This window comes from Anser brachyrhynchus, assembly GCF_964034855.1.
Source record: "Anser brachyrhynchus genome assembly, chromosome: Z".
Taxonomy (NCBI): domain Eukaryota; kingdom Metazoa; phylum Chordata; class Aves; order Anseriformes; family Anatidae; genus Anser; species Anser brachyrhynchus.
This window is the reverse complement of record NC_137697.1, coordinates 14,417,268-14,441,150: the sequence shown is the minus strand read 5'-3', so window position 1 is coordinate 14,441,150 and position 23,883 is coordinate 14,417,268. Positions and strand designations below refer to the sequence as shown.

General features: G+C 40.6%; 1 protein-coding gene across 2 annotated transcripts in view; it reads left to right on the top strand.

Moving 5' to 3' along the window:
- PLPP1 (phospholipid phosphatase 1) overlaps positions 1-23,883 on the top strand; it is a 61,149-nt gene that overhangs the window by 5,252 nt on the left and 32,014 nt on the right. Inside the window, exon 2 of one of the 2 annotated variants that reach the window (XM_080574620.1) lies at positions 20,776-20,927. In XM_080574620.1, the coding sequence (XP_080430746.1) occupies positions 20,776-20,927 (152 nt within the window). Of the gene's footprint in view, positions 1-9,719; positions 9,875-20,775; positions 20,928-23,883 lie in introns of both variants that reach the window. The other variant, XM_080574619.1, reaches the window with a different exon arrangement.

Sequence of the window (23,883 nt, the reverse complement as noted above, 5' to 3'; positions counted from 1 at the left end):
GTCTCTTACTGTAGCTGTGAGATGTTAGCTTGCCATCCCTGGTATAGAAGAAAGGCCGTAGCTTTTTGCTACATGGTCCCTTTCCTAGGGAAGGAGGAAGCAGCAGCAGTTCTGGTTCTGAACAGGAGCTTTGCCCTCAGTGTAGAAGCGATTATATACCAAGTTTCAGCATCTCAGTTAGCATCTACCTTTCTGTTCAAATAAGATGGAATTTCTTCCTCAAGTTAGTCTTAATGCATTTTTATCCCTTTGTAATTTGGTTCTCTTGTTGCCGATTACTGTTATAGTAAGCCCACAGTTGAGTCTTGGATGACTGAGTCACTAAAGCTTAACTGTAGGTGAAGCATTTCCTGCAACTGTAGTACTTAGGATAACTTAAGAGTATGTGTTTCTAACTGTATCTACCTTATTTTCAGGTGTCCAAGGGGTAATGGATTCAGCTTACCATAGGCTGAAAGGGCTATTTCGGCAGCTAGAGGGTGAGAGAATAGCTTCAGTCAGGAACCGTTCCCATTAAACAGCCAAAATTGACTTCTCAAGTCAGCTTCTCCCATGTGTGTTTGTAACACTTCCCTGAGTCAGTGAAAGTCTTCAGTTTTGTTTCATTAGGTGAGTCTTTACTGCAGTGCTGGTGTCCAGTTAAAATATTCCTGCCCAGTGTGGTGGCTGGCTCTGGGGCTAATGAGATCCTGGGAATGGAAGTACGATTATTAATTCTGCTTGCACACTTGCTTCCTATCTTTTCTTTAATCCTAGGACTCCAGTGATCAGCCCTGGAAAATGAAATCTGACCATTAATATGTAGATGCTAAGACCACAGATCAAATAGTGGTGATTCTTGCGAGAACTGGCAAGCTACCCCTGCTCTATTACATGAGCATAGGAAGACTTTCTACACCAACATTATTCATCATACTTGCATATTGAGAAATTCTCAAATTCTTGAGAACTTTGCATTCCCCTGAATCAGTACAAAACAATTGCTCTGATAGCTGTGAAGTATATTGGGCATAATTTCTTTTTTTAAAATTCTATTTAGATCTAACTTAATACAGAGGTTGTGTTCTCAAAGTGGCTACACACTACAGACTTTAGTGTACTGTGAAAAAACAATGCCCCAATACCAAAAATACTCCTTGTAAGCACAGTGGCATGCAGCTGTGCGTGTGTGAGATGTCCTGGTAGATGACAAGGTATGCAATTTTATGGGTGTTCTGAGTTCCTCTGTAGCGCTGCCATTGTAGGACTTCGTTAAAGCATGTTTGAATATTGCTGTGCTCTTAGGCCTCAGTGGGAAAAGAGCATTTACACTTTGAACAAATAATTTCCTATTTTTCAGGGACTGACCGTTATTTCGGATCAGGGTGTGTAACTGCATGTGAAGTCATCTGAAAGTCCTGTGGGAGTGAACGGAAAAATAATTGTCTTGCTATTTCAATCTTTATAACTTCTGGACTATAAAAGAACACTGGTCTTATAGTTGACACCAACTTCGGGTCATTTCATTAAAAAAAAAATAAAAAATCGCTTACCTGTGTTGCCAAAGTTAATGGCTTGGTTTCTTTTGCTATACTGTGCTCCACATCTGTAAGTGCAGTGCTTTAGGTAGAACGTTTGTAGGAAGTCTCTGTCTTAGGAGGTGTGTACTTGGTCTGCATGTATGGGCTTCTAAATTCTTCATACAACATGGTCAAAGCCTTTTACAGGGCACACAGTACAAGCGGTGATAAATATTTAACTTCTAAACAGGGAGGGTTTTAGTGGGAGAACCTGCTCTCTCTTGCTCGGGCTGCAGCCAGCTTGCTTTGAGCATTGCAATGCAAGCTGCTACCGACACTTCCCTTCCCATCCTTTCTCCCCTCTGCCCCTAATCTCTTACTTTTTGCGGTTAGTCCATGGTCTTAAACCTCTCTTGGGTGTCAGGAGTAAGAGCAAGTGGCCTCTGCCCTGCTGGGTGAGCTGCTGCTGAATTCCCAGTGGTTGTCTAGGGGCTTGTTTGGCTTGGACCTCCTCCACCCACTGACCGGACGCAGAGCAGAGGGCACACGGCCTTAGCTTCTGACCTGCAGCGGGCTCTCTTGCACCACGTGGTTTTCTTGGTGCAAGAAATAGGACAGGGTTGAGATGAGACAGTAATATATCCTCACACTTACTTTGTGTTTGTACTTCCCAAGATGCTCACAGGAGAGACAGCTGTGGGTTTTTGGACTCCAGCAGGTGCTTCTAAAAGTTCATTTAAGCTGATTGTGTCACCTTGTTATAATGAGGTTGAAATGCAGAAGTGAGGGAACGCACTTCACTTGTCCATCTGATTCTTTTTTGAACAAGTGTTGTGACTTGTTCTAACAGGTCGATAACGTAGATAACTGAACTAGTGTTCCCATGTAGTGATTCTGCTGCTGAATGCAGAAAAACTATAGAATCAGGTGTAGTTTACTACTAATAAGTGAGTGGACTAGAAATTATTCAGTGTTTAGGCTGGCCCAGCTCAGAGGAAAGTTTCCTTTGCCTTCTGTCCCTACCAGCCTTGCCTGTTCGTAACCAAAAGCATAAGGTATGGGGAGGGAATCATTTGGTGAAACTGCTGTTAGCTGGCCCAGGCTGCTCACCTGGCTTTTCTGCAAGCAAACCCGTAGGTCAGAAGGTCTCAAAATGCAGGTAATCTATAGCTGCAGGTTTATTTGTGAGATTCAAATGTAGTCTGGTCTGTGAAACGTGTCTCCCTTGTTTGCTGAAGCCTAGTACAGCAGCTTCAGGCGCTATCAGAGCAATCAGTGTGCTGGTATTTTGCATTCCTTGGGGTAGTGAAGTAAGAAAGTCTGCTGGGAAGGTTCACGACGGCTTTGACTAGGAGTTGAGTTGTAGGGTACTCCCTCATGTCAGCTACTGAAAATAATATTGGCCTTCCATTTGTCCATCCCTCAAAAGTGTCAAAAATCTAAACACTTCTTAAAGTCGTTGTCTTCCTTTTTTTCTTTTTTTTGTAGTTTTCCCTACACCCATAGCCTCCTACCTAAGAGCCGTTGACTATTTCTTTCTCTTCACTGCACATGGAAGAAACTCTTCAGCATTACTGCTTTCCTGCAAAGAACATTTTGTTTTTACAGATTCTCCAAAATTCACTACAGCAGCATGATGTTGACCTGTCTCAGTTCCTTTAAATCTCTCACACACCTCGTTAGCCCCAGATTGTGCATTCTGAAATGAGCAGGAAAGTAAACATGTTTGTCCTGGCTGAAAATAAAAAGCAAAAATACATGAGTAAGAGCAGGAAAAATCGCAGTTCTCCCTCACCCTGAGTAGAAGTTAGCAGCCAGGTTACTAGGTGAGGTTCAGCTCAGAATGACAACATCTATATGGACGCAGGGTTATTTCACAATATCATCTCTTAAATAAGAATGTATGGAATGAAAACTGCTTTTTTTTAATGAGTGGCCAATTACCAGTCTGTTATGAGGCTGGCATTTGGTATATTCTGTATAGATTTTTCCAGTACAGCCTTAGTTCCTGTTTGACACCTTCCTTCTTCTCCCAGTTTAGCTGTAAATTGGGGGTTTCTTTTCAAAGGCCAAAGTTTACTTTGTGTCAGAACATCATCTGCAGAATCTAATGATCCTCTTCTTCAGGATAAATGTAGAGAAATACAAACATCAGTCTCACTTTAGTCCAGTACAGTTTCTCTTAACTAGCACTTTAAAGCTGAGAATAGCATGATGAAATACTTTGGTTAATAATCAAACTAGAATATTCTCATTTTCCATAGCTACTTGAAGGTTAACTACCTTTCCCCCAGCTGCTAGGATATACTCATTGGCTTAAATGAGAAGAACTTTCTGATCGAAGGCTAGGTGGGGGTCTTGTGTGTCACGGAGAACTTGAATCAACAGCTCACAGAAGCTTTTCATGTGGCGCTAAGTCTAAAATGAAGATTGTCACCTCCAAAGATAAGGAGGTCATTGGGTTAATTAAAAGATGTTTACAAAAAGTAGTTAATTACTTTCAACTGCTTAAAACTGGGGAGGGGAACGTCCTATAGCTAGGGATGCTATTTAATGAGGCATTTAAATTGATCTGAGACTATGGCCAGTCTTTCCTTCTTCCATACCCTTGGCTACTTGTTCCTGTTCTACACTTTCTACTAGCTTTTAAGTCATGCACTCAGAAAGACGAGCAAGATGTCCAGAAAAAAAAAAATCTGTGTTCTGTGAGTTTTCTCTTTTTTTTTTTTGGAAGGCAGGTTAATGTCAAAAGCTATTATGACCATTATGAGGACAGGGTAACAGTATATGGGCAGAGGTGGGAGGACGGGAGGTCAGTCTAAGCTGTCTGCAGTTGCTCTTAAAAACATGGCCAGAAACTTTAGGAGTTTTGGTAGCACTACACCTGATTCCCAAGTAGATAGTATGGTATATAATGGTCTGTAATAATATAATACATAGTATATAATAAGCAAAAGTAAGAAATAGTTTTAAGATGAATGACTGCTCTAAAACTGTGTCCATAGACTTAATTAGGAAAAGGTTCTTGGAATGTAAGTAGAATGCAGAGGCAGTGTTTTTCTGACTGTGAAGCTACCTCCTGTCACACAATATTCTCTGCTGGTCTTACATATTATGGCAACTGTCAGCTGTAAGAGAGGCTAGCTCAGCTATAAATGCTAGGATATTTTTCATCTGTTTATCTAAAGATACCTGAACACGAGTCAGCAAGGTGCCCTTGCTGCTAAGAAAGCTAATGGTTTTCTTGGCTGCATTAGGCGAGGCATTGCCAGCAGGTCAAGGCTCTTCCCAGGAGTGTTCAGTGGTGGGATGAGAAGCAGTGGGCACAACCTGGCACACAGGAGGCTCCATCTGAGCACCAGGAGCCCTTCTGTGCTGTGCGGGTGAGGGAGCCCTGGCACAGGCTGCCCAGACAGGCTGTGGGGTCTCCTCCTTGGAGATCTCCAAAAACGCCAGGACGTGGTCCTGGGCAGACTGCTCTGGGCGTCCCTGCGTGGGCAGGGGTTGGGCCAGATGGATCCAGAGGTCCCTGCCAGCCTCAGCCCTTCTGGGATGCGGTGATGAAGGTATCCTGTGTAGCTTGCTGGCAAATCCAAAGGGACCCCTGTGTGTCATGCTGTGCTTTTAAGCTTAGGTACTTCGCTCTAAAATTACAAGTGTGGTAGATAGCACACATCTGAATAATAATGCAGCAGTACATACCATGAAAATACCATAGTTTATCATTCTACTTCTTTTTGTAGGATAGATAGTGGAACTTCAGTTACTTCTGTTTGTGTCTGTTTAAATCCTTCTTAATAAAACACATATAATATAAAAACACTTCTCTACATCAAACTTTTTTTTTTTTTCCAGAAAAGGACTCCACCTTCCCCTTTCCATGTTTTCTTCCTGACATTCATTTTCTGTGGGTGGAAAACTAATCTAACAGTAACTTCCTCTCTGGTCTCCCACCCTGTACTTCCCTTTCTTCCTTCCTTATAGGATTTTGTGTCATACCATGTTGTCCAGCCAGATACGGATAAATAAGAGTTCACTGATGGCTATTGATACTGCTGTGAATTATCTAGGTTCACAATGGAAACTAGGCTATAACCGGCCTGAGCCTACAGGCTGGAGTTAAACTTTCTTGTGGTTTCAGAGTAGCCCAATGTAACGTGTGTTGCTAGCTCAGCTTTGTGTTGCCCTGTTCTTAATAGCTCCAGCCAAAAACTTAAAGCCATTTCTTCCCCCATCCCCTGCTCGGTCATTCCAATACCTGAGTTTTGCTTCTTTCAAACTCCATCCTGTGCTCTTTTCTTCTCTGGTCTATGTCTTTGAGATCTTTTTGCCATCAGGTAAAGGCTTCAAATCTCTACAGTCCTTTTTCCTGTTCATCTTTGCTGCTACTTCTGTAGCTTTTGGGGGGTTAGCTGCAGTGTGCGTTTTGGAACCAGTGAGCAATTCAGAGCTGCCTCCTGTTTCTTGCCAGTAGCTCGCAGGGCAACCTCTGGAGTCTGTCAGTGACAAGCGGTTGACCAGATCAACTAAGCAAAGCAGCAGAAAAGAGAAACTCCAGTTCTGAGCCTGAAGCATGGGGAGCTTTGAGAAGTAATCCTTTTCATCTGAAGGCTGTGTTTTAGGGGAGGTAGGTAATAACCGAGCCATCGGGATCCCTTAAGGAAGGTGCAGGTTGCCTGGATCAGAAAAGCGCCCTCAGAGGTTGCTGCTGCTGGCTAGGTAGAGAGGAAGAGAAACCTTGTGAAGAGGGCAAGGCATGAGGGTTGGTCTACGATGCTACCTTTTAGCCTTCTAATTGCTCATTAGATCTTGGTGATCCTTTCCTCCAGGTGGTAACAGATAATGGATCCGCACATACGCGCATTCCTCAAAGTTCAGTGTGCAGTCAGCTTGCATAAAGGTCATGGGGCGGCTTGGCACCTGTGATGGTAACACTGGTCTGTTACGTACACTCGTGTTTGTTTCTGTTGTGGAAACTTCAGGGCTCTCTGTCTATGTGTACCAAGTGGTGTCTTCCCGCCCTTTAGAATGAGCAATGGGAAAAATGCTGCTATTTCTTTGGCGTAGGTTAACTTTCAGCTTAGCTCTGCTTCCCGAAGTCGGCCGCTCTACTGCTGGAAAGCAGGGTATCATTTAGATTGCAGTATCTATTGTAACAGTAACGTAAGAAATGAAAACTGGCAGTTACTGTAGAAAGCCCACCCAGCTTAGAGTTCTTCATGTTCTTTTGGTCTGGACTGCACAAACAAATTTTGCAGTCACCTTCGTGAAACTGTCCCCTTCGTTTGCTGCTCTTCCTCCCCACCCTGCCACTTCCCAGTGTTTCCTGGCTGAAAATAAGAAGTTATTTCTTAATGTCAACTCTAGATGACATAGTTTATGTAGTACTTAAAAACACTTCTAATAATGCAACTGAATCACTTTGATTTAACCAATATGCAAACCTACAAATGTAAGAAGGAATGGTTAAATGTAGGGGAATCAGAAAAATCTGGATGACTTCATTATGCAAAAGTAGTTCTGACAAACTAGTTCTTACAAACAGATTTAACATAAAGAAGGTTATTTAATCGGACAAAAAGTTGAATTTTGAGTTCCTTTCCTTGTAGTTTAATGAAAACTGAGCTTCTCTTAGCTCAATAAAAATGAATAACACTGTCAGGAATTCTCCTTAATTGGAAAAAAACTAAACAATAAAAAGCCCTCAAGCTTCTGTCTTAACTAGGTTACAGAGTGAGTAATTCTCTCCTACTGCAATTACACAACAACAACAAAAAGAAACTATTCAAAAGAAAAGTTTGTTTTGCTGGAAGGCTTAAAACACTGCTTGTCAAAATGTTAAGGTTCCTTCCTTTTCATGTACACACATAGCGGTTCTCCTCCGATTCCTAAAGACATCTTTCTTAAAAAAAAAAAAAAAAGGCAAACCACCATGACCCAGAACCATAGAACTGTGAGCAATGGTGGTAAGAAACCGGGAATCGGTGAGCTAGGAATCCTGCCATGTTTGTAAGTGAGCTCTGCTGTGGAGGGTCTTTGAGCTTCTGATGAGAGCACTTGGAGAACATATTTCGGCAGCTGGCAAAAAAAGGAAATAGCCTGTCATAGTGAACCTAAACCCAAACACCCAGAAACAAAACCCAAGCAAAAAAAATATTGTAAAAAGCTGACAATATTGGCTTAAAAAAAGGTTGATCAAGAAATGTAATGGACAGAAATTGTGTGGTTAAGGAGGAGTAACTACTTCTTGGTGTTAAGCTGTAGCAGCTTTTCTTGCAAAATGTGTATTTGTGTCTTAAGTAGTCAGCTTCTGATGACCACAAGCTGCTGCTTAAATAGACCGTGAGGATGTGACATTTCCACACACGACCTATTTGGTGGTATTTTGGTGCGACCTATTTGAGAAGATAGGACTGCATCAAATAGGACAGTGAGTCGGCAAAACCATTACCTGACTCTGGGTATGGGGTGACAGAGACGAGGACAGGAAACGTGGGCTCTGACTTACATTAGTGGAATCTTGCCATGGCTTTGGAGAGCTGAAAATTGGCTCCAGACTGCCATGCAGCAATCTCCTTTGATCCAATCTGAGTGAACTTTTGAGTTCTTCAGTATGACTTTGTTCGTGTTCAAAGGGCTGAGTCTGCTTGGACTACTTCCTTCTCTTCTGTTATAGCAGAAGAGGGAGAGAGCTCTAGATGCAATTGATTCGAAGGTATAGTGTCATACTTCACCAAAAGGCTGGTGCTTCAAGTTCAAAAAGTGCTTCCATTTGCATTTTTGGGTAGTTACACTTTATGAGATGTTAAGCATCTGCTGAAGTGACTTGCTGCATCAGGGTCTCTGCCTTTCAGGTAAAGTGTAACAGTCCTTAGGATTTCAGATGCTTTGTGGAACAGATTTCTCCGCTCTTGATGGCTTTCCTTCTAATGAAGCATATAGGAATAAATTTATTTAAAAGCCCTGTAAGAAGTGACTTGCCTGATACTGTTGTCTTAAGAAGGGTCACCAAAATCAAAGCAGACTCTACTGAAGTGTATGTCTTGAAATGTTTTTGTTCTGGGGCTTGTTTATATCACAAGTAGTCTTTTGCTGCTTCAGTAGTTGCACTTCTAATTTACATGTAGGGTGTCTATATACGCATTTGTATTTTCCCCACCATTCACATAACATGCAAAGTTTAGTTTACCTCTTCTATCTTGTTTTAAACAAAAGTTTCTTTTTTTGGTTTGGGCTTTTTACAGTTATCCACTTAATTATCCACAGGTGATCCACTTCTTCAGAGGACCGAAGGAAAGGGGGAAATTAGGAAGTAAAATGGCAAACTTGAGTTTCTTAAGCTGACTGCTCCTGCAAAGACTATTCTCCAGCTAATTCTCACTTTGACAGAAATAAAGTCCAGACAAATGTATCTTTCAGACATCTTGATGGCTTCTTTAGGGTATGACTGCTAGTGTACTGGAAGTGAACTTTGGAGAGGAAATAAGTTAATGTGTTATACGTACAGTGTAAGTTCAGAGAGCTGTCATTTGGACCTGAGTCTCTGTTTTCATGTTAAAACTTTTTGTTATTTGCATGCAGAAGTCTTCTAAAGTGTACCAAATTCATGTAAATGCAACTTGTAAAGTGAAAAACCTCATTGCTGCTAGATGCAGTCCATTCCAAGTGTCCATGTTTCCTGCTGGTGTCTCTGAAGTTCTCTCGCTCTCCTTACCTGCATGGAAAAACACTTGCATGAAATCTTCCCTACTCAAAAGAAAAGTACCTTTTTTGCCCTTGTTTTCTGTAAACACTGACCAGATTAGTGTGTAGAACAAGGCTGGTAATTCAGATATGAGCCAATGTCATGGGGTGGAGAGGGCACAAAAGGGCACAGAAGGCCACTAACTAGCTGGTCATGTGAGTGGCAAATGCTGTTCTTAAGCATAATCTCGGTTCAGTGTGTGTGGCAACTCTGTCTGATGAAAGGACTTAGAGTTCTATGCTTAACTTCTCTATCTGGTGGGGTAACATCAAAGTCTTTCTGAAACAGATATATAAAATTTCTGTAAAAATGGTTTTCTAAGTGTGTATGTTGCATGATAATTTGCTCTGACCTGGGAAACTTGAGTTTTGCATGTTTGCTAGTTTCTTCCATGCATGTTTAATAATGTTTTTTTTTTTTTGATTTAACCATATGTATTTCTTTTTTTGTGTTTTTTGTTTTCCTTCCCCCAACAGCTGGCTTACCCCTTGGTGTTCTAAACTTGGCCAAAATAAAACCGTATCAGAGAGGCTTTTTCTGTAATGATGACAGCATCAAGTATCCGTTCCATGACAGTACCATCACATCCACTGTCCTCTACACAGTGGGGTTCACCCTGCCCATTTTCTCTGTAAGTAGCTAATATATAGGGAGCTTTGGTGATGGGAGTAAAATGTATGCCTTCTAGGATTACAGCACTGTGACTGAGCTGAAGCCAGTAGGAGAGGTTATAAAGGCAAAATCCCATATGTATATATAGGCATATACATGTGAAAGCTGCAGTTGGCTACTTTGTTTGCACAGAAAATCTGGAGCTAATTTCTAACTAGCAGTGTCTCTAATCTTATTTGCTTCAGGAACAGAAAAATGGGAGATGAGGATTTGCTGCATTTTAGTCAGCCTAGATTGTTATCTTTGGGGAGAAAAACACTACAGGCTTCCAAAATGCTAAGAAATAAATCTGTCTTCTGTTCAGAATGGGTTACTCTGATAAGTATTTGTGATAAGACTTCCACTTTAGCAGAGTATACAAACCTGTAATTAGCAAGTGTTGGTTCTGTATGCTTTCTACAGAAATAAGTCTAATTTGAACTTGTTTTTTTTGTTGTTTAAAAAGTGTAATGATTCCTTAAACCTTTAAAAATGGGATACAGAGGCTGAAAATCCAGATGCTTGCAGAAAAGAGGCTCTGTTTTCAAGACCACATGATTTTAATAAAGAAGAATTTAACTCTGTGGTAGTTCTTTTAACAATATTTTAAGCCTGATTGTATCCAAATTTTAGTACGGTTTGAGCTGGTTTAGAGAACCAAAATCTAACTATTCAGAATAGTCTATCCTGAAGTTTCATCTTGTCTCTGCACATATTAAACTGATTAGAAGGTAGAAGTAGCCATTTAAAACAAGTCACCAGATATCTGTGGAACCTGTACATGTGCTTTTTTACTCAAATTTTGCTTTAAATGTTTGTTTGTTAGAGGTTTGTTATTTCTCTGCAATAAAAGTAAGGTCAACACAACAATTGTTACCATTAGTATTTAGTTCAGTTTTTGAGGAAAATAGTTGTCTGAAGCTTTTCAGTTCAGTGCTTTTATGTACATTTGTAGGATTTGCACAGCAAACTTCTAGTGCCTTGGTGCAGGGAATTAGAATATATAATTGTATCCATAATTTCTGGCCTATGGTTTATGTTTTTTTTTTGGGGGGGAAGGGGGAGAATAACTGTCAAAATCTAAAGCATTTGTAGATTTCCAACAACAATACCTGTTATCCAGATCGGTTCTGTTTCAATTTGAACATTTTACAAACCATAAAGTAACACAGGTTTCCCATAACCCAGTGAAGGAAAGGCAGTCATTGTAGTAGATGTATATTACTGCTGTGTGTAGGTAACACAGTACCCTAACTGGTTTTATTAGTCCTGGTTTTAGATTCCCCCACCTTGTTCTTTTAAGTGTTGGTCTACTAATGCAAGAAGTCTTAACTGATGCCTATTAGTTGGCTTGGATTAAGTTTGTGATTCTTACAAGTTCCGTAGCTGATGAGCTCCTTGTAAAACACCTCCTTCTGAGAATGATGGAAGTTGCTGTAGGATAAAAGCAAAATTAAACTCCTCTGCACTGAGTAAAAAAGAATCTGCCTCTGAAACTGCTGGGACCCTATCAAAACAATGGATATTTAAGTTGTAATTGTACTTCACTGCTGAAACTTGGAAGGGGAGGAGAATAGGGTTGTGGAAACAATTCTGGAAATGTCTGTAGGCAGTTCTTCAGCCCCTCCCAAAAGGTGAAAAGTAGCCTTTGTGCTTACTGAAAACTTGAGGTTTAGGGTGAGATATAGAACTAGGGAGCAAAAGATCTAGTTTGATATCAGTTACTGAATTTTAAGTGGATTCCAGCTGAATGCTTTCTAACTTCAATCTTGCTTTTAGTCAGAATGAAAGAAGAAAGTTGATGAGGTTGAGAACAGGAAAATCAGATATCCAGACTGATTCTTGCTCTGAACTGTCTCAATGAAGGCTTGAGACTTGTTTTCAGGACAGCTAAAGCTTTTGGAAGTGGTATGTTTGAATCAATGTCTTCAACAGGGACAAAGCTGGCTTATGAAGGCTTATTGAACAGTAGCTGTGATTATCCCACATCTAGTCAAAATGTTATCCTGAGATAAGACTCTTGTGGAAGGACCAGGTTTTTTAATGAAGGAGTTGATGCTAAAAGTAGGGTCTAGTACTGTGCAAAGAAAAGTTTGCACAGAAAACCTACTTATCAAACTTTTTTCTCATATTAGACTCTTGTTCCTAAGTTGGACTTAACCTCAGCTTTTTCTCTTCACAAGAAAGAAAAACTTGTGGTAAGAAGTTGATGGAAGTAAAGGGAAACATATCTGAAATGTGAAAAATGAATGGTTAATTGAGTAGTAGAGTGGTTATAGCCCTTCCCCTTAGCATTCAACAATGTAGAGGTGTTCCTGATCCAGTTATCTAGTCTTTAGCCCCCAAAGCCTCATGAAATCTAAGCAGAAATGCTTGAAATATTATGAATATGTTCCTTGCGGCACTAAAAGATTACTTGTATTCAGAGTCCAGTAAGAAATGGCCTCAATATCTTCCTGCATAATAATAATGAAAGGTCTTGTCTGATCAGTTGGTAGGATAGGCCTGTAGTGGAACATAAAGTAACTTCAAAGGTGTGTGTGTGGAATCCAACAACCAAAAAATCCCCCACAAAACGTACAATAATGAGTAAGGCATAGATATTCCATTGTTAAGAAGTCTAGAAGTTAAGAAGTTTTACATAAAGGAAACAATGACCAAGTATGTCAATGTCTCTCTTGTGGCAAGATCTAACCATGCCTATTTGCATGTGCTCCCTTCAGTTGGTCTTTTCTGGTGACTTGACCTACAAATCAATTTTCTCTTCTCCCAGTCCTCATTCTTCTTAGACCCACTGCCTACAGGGGCACTCATGCAGCTTTTCTTAAATCCACTGCTTGGGGCTCCTTTCTTTGAGTGAAAGGAATATCACGGGTCTGTGGAACTCAATTTATGCTCCTTGAAGACGTATATTTACATTATGTCATAGAATGGTTTGGATTGGAAGGGACCTTAAAGATCACCTAATTCCGATGCCCTCTGCCACATCACTTTGTCTTTTACTTCATAAAACAGAACAAAGTCTTTGTTTGGTTTGGCAAAGGTTGATGTCTTCAGTATCACAAAGCCTTCCCAAAAGGAACCCACTTAGTTTTGTTTCTTTGACCAATTAGGCTTAATGTTTTCAGAAATATGTCCTTCCACCATATGCATCAGTATCTGGCTGTAAGTTTTCCTTCCTACAAACTAGCACGATACTTTATAGGCCACCTATTGATTTCTTTTCTGACAAAAGAAGTGAAACTTCTTTGCTGTGATTGTGAAAAGGATCCATTTTCCAGTGAAACTTCAATTGAAAGTTCCTATTTGATTAATGATATAAGCACTTACTGGGCTAACTCTTTTTTCTCAAGGGACAAATGTAGTTACAACTGTGGTAAAGACTGATAAAGCAGGGAACTGAAATTAAGCTGTTCTAAGACTTGGATTGGTAGAGATACACGTTTCATTTTTTGCTGCCATGTCATAACTTTTTTATGGCCCACTGCTGATACTTTTGCAACTGATTGAAATTAAATTTCATTTTGACACTGGAGTGCACATTAGCATCCCTTAACCTCATTTTTAGGTCTCTAGTTATTAAAACGAATAGATTTATTATTTATTAAGCAAAAGTTTCTCTTCTATGGAAAACCTTTCAAATAGGAAAATGATGTGTTATTCTCGTAGTTTCCATTGCATTGGAAACCTTTTTGGGCAGTGCTGATGAATTTCGTATTCTGGTATTGAGTTCTGCTTGACACTAACTGTTCACCTTCTATACTCCAGATGAGTATTATCTTTGAAACCATGCTTATTCTGAGGAATACTCTGCTTAAAGCCAGCATAATAACCCTGTGTGAAGGGGTAATGTGTAGGGTGATGCACTTTGATTAAAAGATCAGTAATCCTTAGGTGAGATTGGATGCAACACCTGCCACTTCTGAGCCTCTGCACCAGCTTCAGCCCCTTCTGTTGCAAGGCTGCCCTGCAGAGCTCATTTGGAGTTGGATGCAAAAATATCAGAGGAGCACCAACTGCAATTCTGTGCTTGAGTCACTTATACCAGATGCAAATCTTAAATTGTGGCAACTTGCTTATTAAGTGTGTAGACTTTGGGTTGTACTTCTTTTCTCAATCCTTCAGATGCAATTATTAATACAGTGTTGAAGGTGCCGTGTAAGAACCAGAGTAAAATAATTGGCAGGCTAATAGTAGACAGAGCTTCAGGCAAGAGTTTTTAAAATTGTAGGTGAAGCTTGGTCACAACTATGAGAAGGCCAAGCTGTCAGTGTGTTTGAGCTGTTCAAGGTTTTAGTTGACAAAACATATGAAAGAGTAAAAAGGAGTGGGGGGAAATGTAGGGAGAGAGAATTATGACTTTTGCTTAAATTACTTTAAATAAAGAGCAGTCTGTCTTCTGTCCTCTGGCTCACCTGATCACACCTTCATTTGCTCTGCCTTAGGCAGTAAATTGCTTACACAGCTTTTTTTCTGGAGAAGATGGAATGACAAAAAGCAGCAGTTGCTCTTGGTGAGCCGAAGATTGATGGTTCTTCCTAGGTGCTCTCATGAACTTTAAAGTTCTTTAAAGAAATGGAAAGTGGAGCTGTTCTAATATTGAAAAAGAGAAGCAAAATTCTAACTATCTGTAAAGAGCTGTGAGATACTGGTACAAGCCTCCACAGAATGCCACTATAAGGAGTAATAACAAAGTCTCAGAAGTTTCAACTAAGTCATTGCAAAATGAATGTTTCCAGGCAGGTTTTCTAGTGTTGTACAAATGAATACTATGAATGTTTTTGCTGATGAACGTAGTAGCAGATCTCTACAGAATATGCAGGGGAAGCATTAACTTCTGACTTCTGTCTTGACTGTCTTGAATTTCTGGTGTAAGAAGACTTAATTTCAAAATACCATTTATGCTTTTTTCATATGAAGTCTAGGTCTTTCCTAGTTTAAAGCAGTACTAATGAAGTTGGCATTAGCTAATAGGCTGAAAGTGGTGATGGCTTTGCTGTCTACTATTCTCTCAGCTCTTCAACAGAAGTCTTAACTTTGTCTTTCTAGATTATTGCTACCCACTAGTGAAGCACTGAGGTATAAATCTATTTTGTCTGAAATTGTTTCCTGGTGTCAACCACCTCTGTTCTCCTAATCCCATCATTATACCTCTTTTCTTCTGGAATTAAGGAGGTCTGCATCAGTGGTTGATCAATTAATCATTGGAAACGAGACTAGGAGGACGGTGAAGTTCTCAGACAAAAAAACAGCATTTAAAAAGTAAGACAACATAAAAATAAGACAACATAAACCAACCAACCTACAAAACATTCTTTTTTAGATCCATAGGTCACCAAAATATTAGGAATTATTGCAGACAACCTGAGGGGTCAAGACAGGACAGCAATATGGCTACTGAAATACAGTGTAGATGAATGTAAAGTGAAAGTGATGTCCTTCCTGAGGAGAGTAGGAAGGATAACTCTGTGCAATCCTAATGTGATGTTCTCTTTCAACCTGCATGGTAATGGTCAGCTTTTAGCTCTATGAAGAAGTGCTGGTGCCTTTTGGAAAAGACCTGTCTAATGGCTGCTGCTATTGTTGTACAACAGCTATAGGAAACAATTTTCCCCCTCTTGTATGCTGAAATGACAAGCTCCCAGCTCATCTGAGCAGCTTAAACCTGCAAGTACATTACTCTGAACTCATTAATGGACAAATCTCCATCTCTCTTGTCCTTAAAGTGGTTTTGCAGGCAAAACTGGATGACCTTGATCTTCTACTGTGTCAGGATTGCCAGCTTTGTCAGCAGTACATCTGCTAGTTATGCCAGAATCATTAATAAATTATACACTGCATAGCGCTAGCTCCATGACTTGATCCCTGAGATTACCCTGCCAGTAACCTTTTCCCAACCTCTTAACATACCTGTTGTCATTTTCCCTTTAGGCAATTTCTTCACCCTGCTGCAGTTGACTTGTAAACTTCTACAAGTACACACCAGGGATGCTTTTTGGTATTTTGGTATTGTCATTTGAGAAGTAGTCAGTAGAGAGCCTTTAAGGACTCTTTGCCATCTCTACTTCTTACTTAAGAGACAAGTCCAATTATTTTTTTTTACTTTCATGTAAAACTGAGTCCAACTGATTTTTAGTAATTCCCCTCTTTTATTTGCCAGACTCTGCCCTTTGAAATTGTAGCTTGGTTAGGGGGAAATAGATATTTGTAGAAAAAGCAGGGCCTTTCTTTTAACATAGTGTGGCAGTGTGATTGTGCAAGATGTAGGGTTCACCCCCCCTTGCCCCAGTGATCTGCTGTTGAAATTTTTACTACTTTTCCTTGAGAAATAACTTGTAGACTAAGTGGATAAATCTCATGAAATCTCATGTCTAGGTAGGTTTATCCTACAACAGCTCTAAACTTCTGTTAACATCGGTTATCCAACCTTGACACTAATGATAGTCGTGCCATTATGAAGACAGTATCACTTAACCTTCAGTCATATCTAGTCCTCCTATATGGGAGTTTTCATACTTAGCTTTTGCATCATGGTAGCAATCTTCCTGTTCCTGTCCTCTGAAATGATGATATCTTTCAGGGTTTAAAAAAAAAAGTCTATCACAAATACAGGGCTAACTAGCTTTGTAGTTATTACAGTAAGAGGCTTTGCCTCGTTCAGCCCTTATGCCAGTTGTGTTGCTTGTTTTTGTGCGTGTATGAAAGCTGAACTGTGTACTTTCTCCCTGTCTTTGTGTTATCTTGGAGGGAGGTGTACTTACACTGCAGAAGTACTAAAGATATATGTGTGAAAGGATTTCAATCTAAGTGTCAGGCTTGTTTACATGGGATTTGTTTATTTTTTTTTTAAATCAAACTCAGTCATGTAAAACAGAGCAAAACCTTCAGTTACGGTGCATTTTCTTAATGGTTTTGCTTGCCAGAAACAGGTGGTTGTCTCTCTAGTTTGACTTCTCCTTTGCTCTCTTCTCCTTTAAACCAGTTAATAGTGAAACCAATCAATGTGTGTTTAAAAGAAGCAAGTTAAACCTGCTGTCTGGAGCGTGTTTTGAGGGAGTAGCTATAGACCCTGGAGAGTGCTTTACTGGCTCTTGATGTCTTTTTGGTTACTGATTAGCAACTACCTTGGACTGAGCAAATGGTAAATCGCAAATGTAGTTCTGTTGGCTGAAGGTTTTGGTTTGATAGTATTAGATCAATCTGATAAAACTTCCAGTAAGCTGGCTTTTGGAAATTAAAATTTCTGCCCCAGCTTTTAATGGAACATGTCTCCTTTCAGCATTGAGACATGCTCAGAACAAAAAGATAAGTCTGTTGCAATTGTTTCTTTAATCAGTTACAGTTGGAAGAAACTAGAAAAAATACTTTATGAAACTAACTGTATAAAGTTTTTAACAGTATTATGTTACAAAGCTTAGCTCTTTGAATTAACTGTAGGTAAATATCAAACTTTTTAAGACTGTCTCAATGAAATGATGCTTTCTTAAGTGTTACTGGCTTTCTTACTTGAGTGTTACCGGTTATGACTTCTGGAAACTGTTTATGACTCTCATAATTAATGGATATTCTTCCCCATACTAAGTGGCCTTGAGGTGTAGGTGTAGTACTTTCCTCAAAGCTCCATGGAACAGCTCATTCTATATTTTCATACCTACTGCTGGTCTTTCAGTAGTCCACTGCTAGATACAAATGGCTGCATAATACTTCGTATGTTGTCTCGGTAATATTGCTTGAAGGATTATAGTTCACGAAGATCAGAATCCTTCTCTCTTTTAAGCCTGGAGAGAAGTTTTGAGCGCTAGGGTGAAATGCAAGTTCTTCGACCATGCTCTTCATTGCTACTACTCTTTTTTTACACTTTTATTACACTACTCTCTTGGTCTAACAAACTAAAGCAGTGGAACATCAGACAAATGCAGATGCAGCTGAGGCACTCGAGTGATGGAAAGAAGCTATGAAAGAGGGCACTCTAACTTACTTTAGCTGGTTCCTAGTAGCTTAAAATGCAAAGCAAACACAAAGTTTGTTGTTTACTTAACTATTCTGTTTGCATGCTCTTGATGTAGGACAATGTTGCAAGCAATTACAAACTAATTAGAGCATAATCTCAGTACTGCTGAAGAGTGAGCACACATTTCAAACAACTTCTCTTTGCAAGAAAAAAACATTTTAAAAACATAACCTGAGCCCTCTGGAAACTTGCCTCCTTCTCACCCTTGCAAATTTGGAACAGTAAGGTAGGGGTAGGAGGAAATGGGAATAAGCCGTCTTCATGCCATTAATCATAAAGCAGGTCTTTAAAAGGGATTATACAGAGATACTGACATGATGCCAGTGACAACACCTGACTAGGATAGCAGGGATGTTAGGTTTTGGTAGCTGCCCGGATGTGATCCTGGGCAACCTGCTCTGGGTGTCCCTGCTTTAGCAGGGGTTGGGCTGAAGGGATCCAGAGGTTCCTGCCAACCTCAGATCTTCTTGGATTCTGTGATCTGTGTCTTTAGGCTGAACCTAATTTTGTGAGTAACTGCTTTACTGGGGTGATTGGAACTAACAACTTTGAAAGAGTAAATCTGTAAAATAAATAAATAATCAATTTTTCCCTTAAATCTTAAAATCTAAAGTCTTGAATCTTTTTGTTAGCACGTGTGTAGGGCAAAATCATTCCTTGTTCCATCACACTCTTATAGAATAAGTGGTGTTGGAAATGCATCATGGCCTCATGCTGACAAGCAGCACCTTCCCTCATGGTTGCACACTACTTCTGTCTCCTCCCTTGCCCAAGGTAGCTAAATACTAACCTACAGCTGATGTACAGACATGCTGTTGTAACACCACCATGGAGGAAGGCAGAAGCGAGAGCTGGGCTGTGATGTCTTCCAAATCCCTGCTATCTATCCTTACTATTAGGATCAACGAACAGTAGTGTTTTTTTTTTCCCCCGGTAGAAAGGCTGTTCTTGCACCGTACTGCACAGCCCAGCTCCCAGGGCAGTGTGCTGGCTGGTGTCTGAATGGCTCAGTGTTTTGGAGAGGCTCTGGCTTGGCTCTCAGCCCGTCCTGCTGCCCCTTCTCTGCTCCGTTGGTGTGCCTGGATGGCTTCCACCGCCAGATCAGTTGTAGTCCCGCTGGCATGGATCTGGAAATAACTCCTCTTCACAATGACAGGGTTTCTTCTCCTCCCTGGAAGTGGCAGGAAGCTTTGATTTGTATAACTGCAGCAGTACAGAACACGTTTGATTCTGTGTGATGGGCCCTACAACAAGCCCTGAACAGCTCAGCTGTGTCCCAGCACTGCGTCACACTCAGATTGCCTCAAGGAAGTTTTCACCTTATGAGTCATTGGTTTGTCATTCATTCTTCCTTGTCAGTTTTGAAACTGAAGCGTTTGTTTAAAAGTCACTTCTGTGTGATGTAAACAGCAAAAACTGTAGCGAATCATTGGTGTAACCACTGTGTTCCTCATCTGTGTCTGGACCATGAGTTGGACTTCATTTGGAGGGCTTCCTGAGTGGAGATTAAAGGGGGAAGGAGTTTGAGAACTATCCAGTGTGTTCTCTTTTATTTTTGTAAAGCCTGACTATAACTCTGAGCTCCACTCCCTCCCTGCTCCCTAATTTTTTGCGCTATTTGATTGATATTTTTTCTTTTTCTCCCCTATATCAGTGTCGTCATCTCTGTTCTTTCTATATTATTTTTGTTTGTAGACACTTACCTGGGGGTAGCTGGTATGTATGTGGGAAGCAATAGTTGGGCTGTGCCCTGACACAGAGGTTCTGAGGAGAGAAGCGTGATCACAGTGGCATCTCTCTGGCAGGCAGGAAGGAGCCTGTCTTTCATCCTTGTGATCCCTTACTGGTAGATAAGGAGGGTCTTCCCCCAAAATTACTTGTTTTGTCCATCTCCAGACTGGTATGCGTTTTGTATGTGACGAATTGCGAGCACAAAATCAAGGTCTCTTCAGCACTTGTAAATCCCTAAGTTGAAGAAGACTTATTGAAGGTTCTTGGTAGTCTCCCATATCTCTTCCTCTATACAGTAGCCACCTTCTGAGGTTATTCATCCCTGTAGGAGCAGTGCCTGCATCTGTTTGTGTGCCTCAGAGGATGAGGGTTTAAAAATCTTTGTTTATATCCTCTTTCGATCTTCTCTTAAACTCTGCCATTCAAATGCCTAGCTTCAATTAGTGTTGAAGGTCTCTTGGTACACAGTCCATGGTGCGCCTTCATCTTGTGCTTAAGATGACAAACTTCTTTTAATGGAAAATGGGAATAAAACCTCCAAGCCCCGAGGCTGCTGGGTGTGTGCAGTGACCACGTTGTTCCTGGGACCTAACCAGTGTGCCTGGAGTGAGGAGGCTGCACGCACACATTGTCATCCTTCCCCTGCTCCTTCCTAAAAACTCCCTCTGCACTTGCACTCCCTGAGGAGCAACCCTTTTCTGCTTTCATCAAATGCAGTTCTGCTCTCCTGCTTTCTGAAGCTGGCCGGAGAAGGTATAAGGGGACAGCTGCTGCTCACAGCAATGTAAAGGAATAGTGGGTGATTGTGGCAGTGGCAGCAAATTGAGCAACTCGGTGGCTGTCGCTAAACTGTTTACTCAGTCATGGTTTCGGAGTGCTTTCATGCTTCACGTGCCACAAACGTGAAGGTGAAAGAAATCCTGTCCTCTCTCTCCTTCCTCAAACTTGTGCATGTGGCTCAGCAGTCTTTCCCGGGAGCTGCAAAGACGAGGAGGCAGTCCTTGGACAAAGCGCATAACCTTCTGACTTGCTGCATGTCCCTTCCTCTTTATGCACTGCTCCTTGGAAATGTGGGGGTGTAATAATCACTAGAGTTTAAATGTTGCTTTTGTAATGTATTTTTTATTCCTTTTTGCTAGCTGGCTTGCCTTTTGCAATTCTCAATTCAAGACGTATCCCCTTCCAGAGAGGATTTTTCTGTAGTGACGAATCCATCCGGTATCCATACAAAGAGGACACCATTTCTTATAAGTTGTTAGCAGGAATAATTGTTCCTTTCAGTATAATTGTTGTAAGTTAAACTTTTTTTTTCATTGCATTTGATTCCAATGGGGGTGGGAAGGAGGGACAGTCTGTTAATACAGATCTCTAAAACATAAAACATTTTCTGTAGGATTTCTCGAACTTATAATGCCTTTAGCTTTGCTGCTAAAGCAGGAGAAATGGTGTTCTGGTAAGGATAACTAAAAAGTTTTCATTTGAAGCCAAACAAATATAAGTGAAGAACAGAAAAAGAACACCACAGAACTATAGTGGCATATTTTGGTTTTTAGGTGACTTAATTGTACAGTTTGTAAGGTATGGAAATGAAGAAAGTTTTTATTGGTTAAGAATAAGACTCGAGTGTTAAATGTCTGTCTAAAGCCTTCCTCTTTTGGGAGCTACTACTCAGAAGGCAAGTTATCATAACCTATTAAGTCAATATTTCTATTTGCCACAGAGCCATTGGAAATACATTGGAGGTAAAAAGGTCTGGAATAAGACAAAACAAAATATTATGACTTCAAACCAGAACGTAGCACAACCATAGCTTTAGAATACAAAGAATAAGTAGCTAGGGAGTCTTTTCCTGAACTTACTCTGAAGGTGAGGATAAAACAGAGTCCAGTTGTGTGAGTTAATGCTAGGTTTCACTTTGCTGCTGCACCTAATGTGGTTCAGCTGTGTTCTGTGGGGAAGGGGACTGTCGCCCCCCTTCCCCTCTCCTCACATCTGGTCAGAGGGCTGGAGAGATCCCTCTGCAACTGCCAGCGGTGTTCATTGCCTGGAGTGAGACAGTTTGGGATCTCCCTCTGACCCCAGCCCCTAGCTTAGTCAAATTGGTTCAAGCATTTTGTGCCTCTGTATCCTTGAGACTTAATTGCACCCTGTCAGCTGAGCCAACCTGATAGCTCCTTATTGACAGAAGAGAAGGTTCCACTCTTGCTTTGTCTTCTGCCACCTTCAGTGGCTTGTCTGAACCAGGATAAGCTACTGGAATTCTTTAACTTGGTTGAAAATAGCTTTCTTCTTTGTGCTAGTTTGGGTGAAAAGGCTTCTGGAAGAGTATGCAAGAAGTATCAGTGTTGATGCAAGAAGTGGCAGGAGCGTGCCATTGGGCATGGGTGGAGTGGAAAGCTGGATCTCAGCAGTTACTGCTGCTTGTTTTATATCTTGTGGGACTGTACTTAAATTCCCACAATGGCCCTTCAACGGGCTTCATCTCTGCCCAGATCTACCAAAAACTTCAGATTCCGCTCATGTCGTTGTGCTGGGTGACATCAAATTTGATTGCAGCTACAACTTTAGCAGTGTTGAAACTTATGCCAAACAAGATTTTTAGATGTTTAAATACTTATCCAAGAATATGTCAGAAATTAAAGCAGGAAAATGAGCAGCTAAAGCAGAATGTCAGCTGGCTGTTTTTCTGGGCTAATGGATTAAAACCAGGGAATATCATAGCAGTCTGAGTCTCTTGTATACATATCGTAGGTATGGGTTTTTGTCTAGGTTCCAATATATAGGTCAACCTGTAGCTTGTGTGCTCCTGAAGTGAATTTTTATCCTTATCTGTAGAAACGTGGGGCTGGGAACCAGAACTGACTTACCGTGTTTTCCTTTTCTTGGAAAAACTGTGCTTCAGAACATAAATGCAGCAGGTTTTTTTTTAAATCCCCCCCTTTATTTTACATGTTTATGCTCAAACCAGGTAGTCAGTATTACCAAGGAGCAGCCATACTGGGTAACAGCTGAAGTCCATCTCGCTTATTTCATTCTATCAGTGGTTAAAACAGAAAAGCAAGGAAGAACAGAGCAAAGTACTTTCCTACCAGACACTTGCAGCTCGGTGGCTTTGAGTCGGAAAAGGCTTCAGTGAGCACAGAACTTCTTAATGAATTTACTTCCTTGATTTTTATCTAGTCTCCATATGAGCCTGTATACACATTCAGCTAGTGAAGTTACCTTTATGACATCTGGGACCACCCTTTAGTGGTGTAATCAGGCTTTTCTGGCAAGATGGCTTTCAATTCAGATGTTAGAAGCAAATGTTGGTGTCTTACTCTTAATGCATATACGGATCACTGAAGATGAATACTCTGAGTCCAGATACCACTGACAAACTTTTTTTTTTTTAATCACCTCAACTGAGAAAGCCTTCCAGCTTTTTTAGCAATGTTCTTTAAAAGGAATTCATTCTTTAGTAGTCAATATATTGTCATGGCTGTGACACTTCGTTTCAGCTATCTTTGCCAAGAGGACATTATGTGGGACGGGTAGATTCTAAGAGCTTTCTGATTTCCGCTGTGCTTGAAATATAGCTTTTTCAGCTTTAGTCCATGTTTCATTATTTCTCTGTTTCAGTCCATGTTTTTGTAGGCTGCAGAATCCAAAAACTATCAGTGTCATACCCTCATTGGCTTGTCTGCCTGCCTTAAGTGTGCAAAGCTACTAACAGCTACCTTGTTTGCCCAGGTGCCAATGTCTAATGACAGCCTTATTCGCTCATGCTCTGCCTTTCTGGGATCGTGGACATGTCACTCTTTCAAGTGACAGATGGAGCCATCATTTAATCCTTATAGGATTTTTAATAACTACCTAACTGTATGCAACCCTGCTTCCATTTTATCACCTGTACGAGGAGAGCCCTTCTGTATCAAATGGGACTGGCTGGCTCATGCCCAGCCTCTCTGGTGTGAAGCATTAACTATATCAAGTGAGGCTGAAGTTTTGTACACTTAGTTTAAGAAAAATATGCTTTCTGCAAAAGACAGAAGTTATAGGAAAATGAAGTTATGTCTGTTTTCTTATCAACACTTAATATATTTGTGATGCATATACCTCGAACACAAAAAATACTTTGAAAGCCCTCGGTAATATTTGTCATTAGCTTTTTTCTCCCCTAAAGATAACTTTTTCTTGAGACATGGAGGTTTCTTTGCTTAAATAACTGGCCTTTCACATCTAGAAATCAAATTTTGATCCTTCAG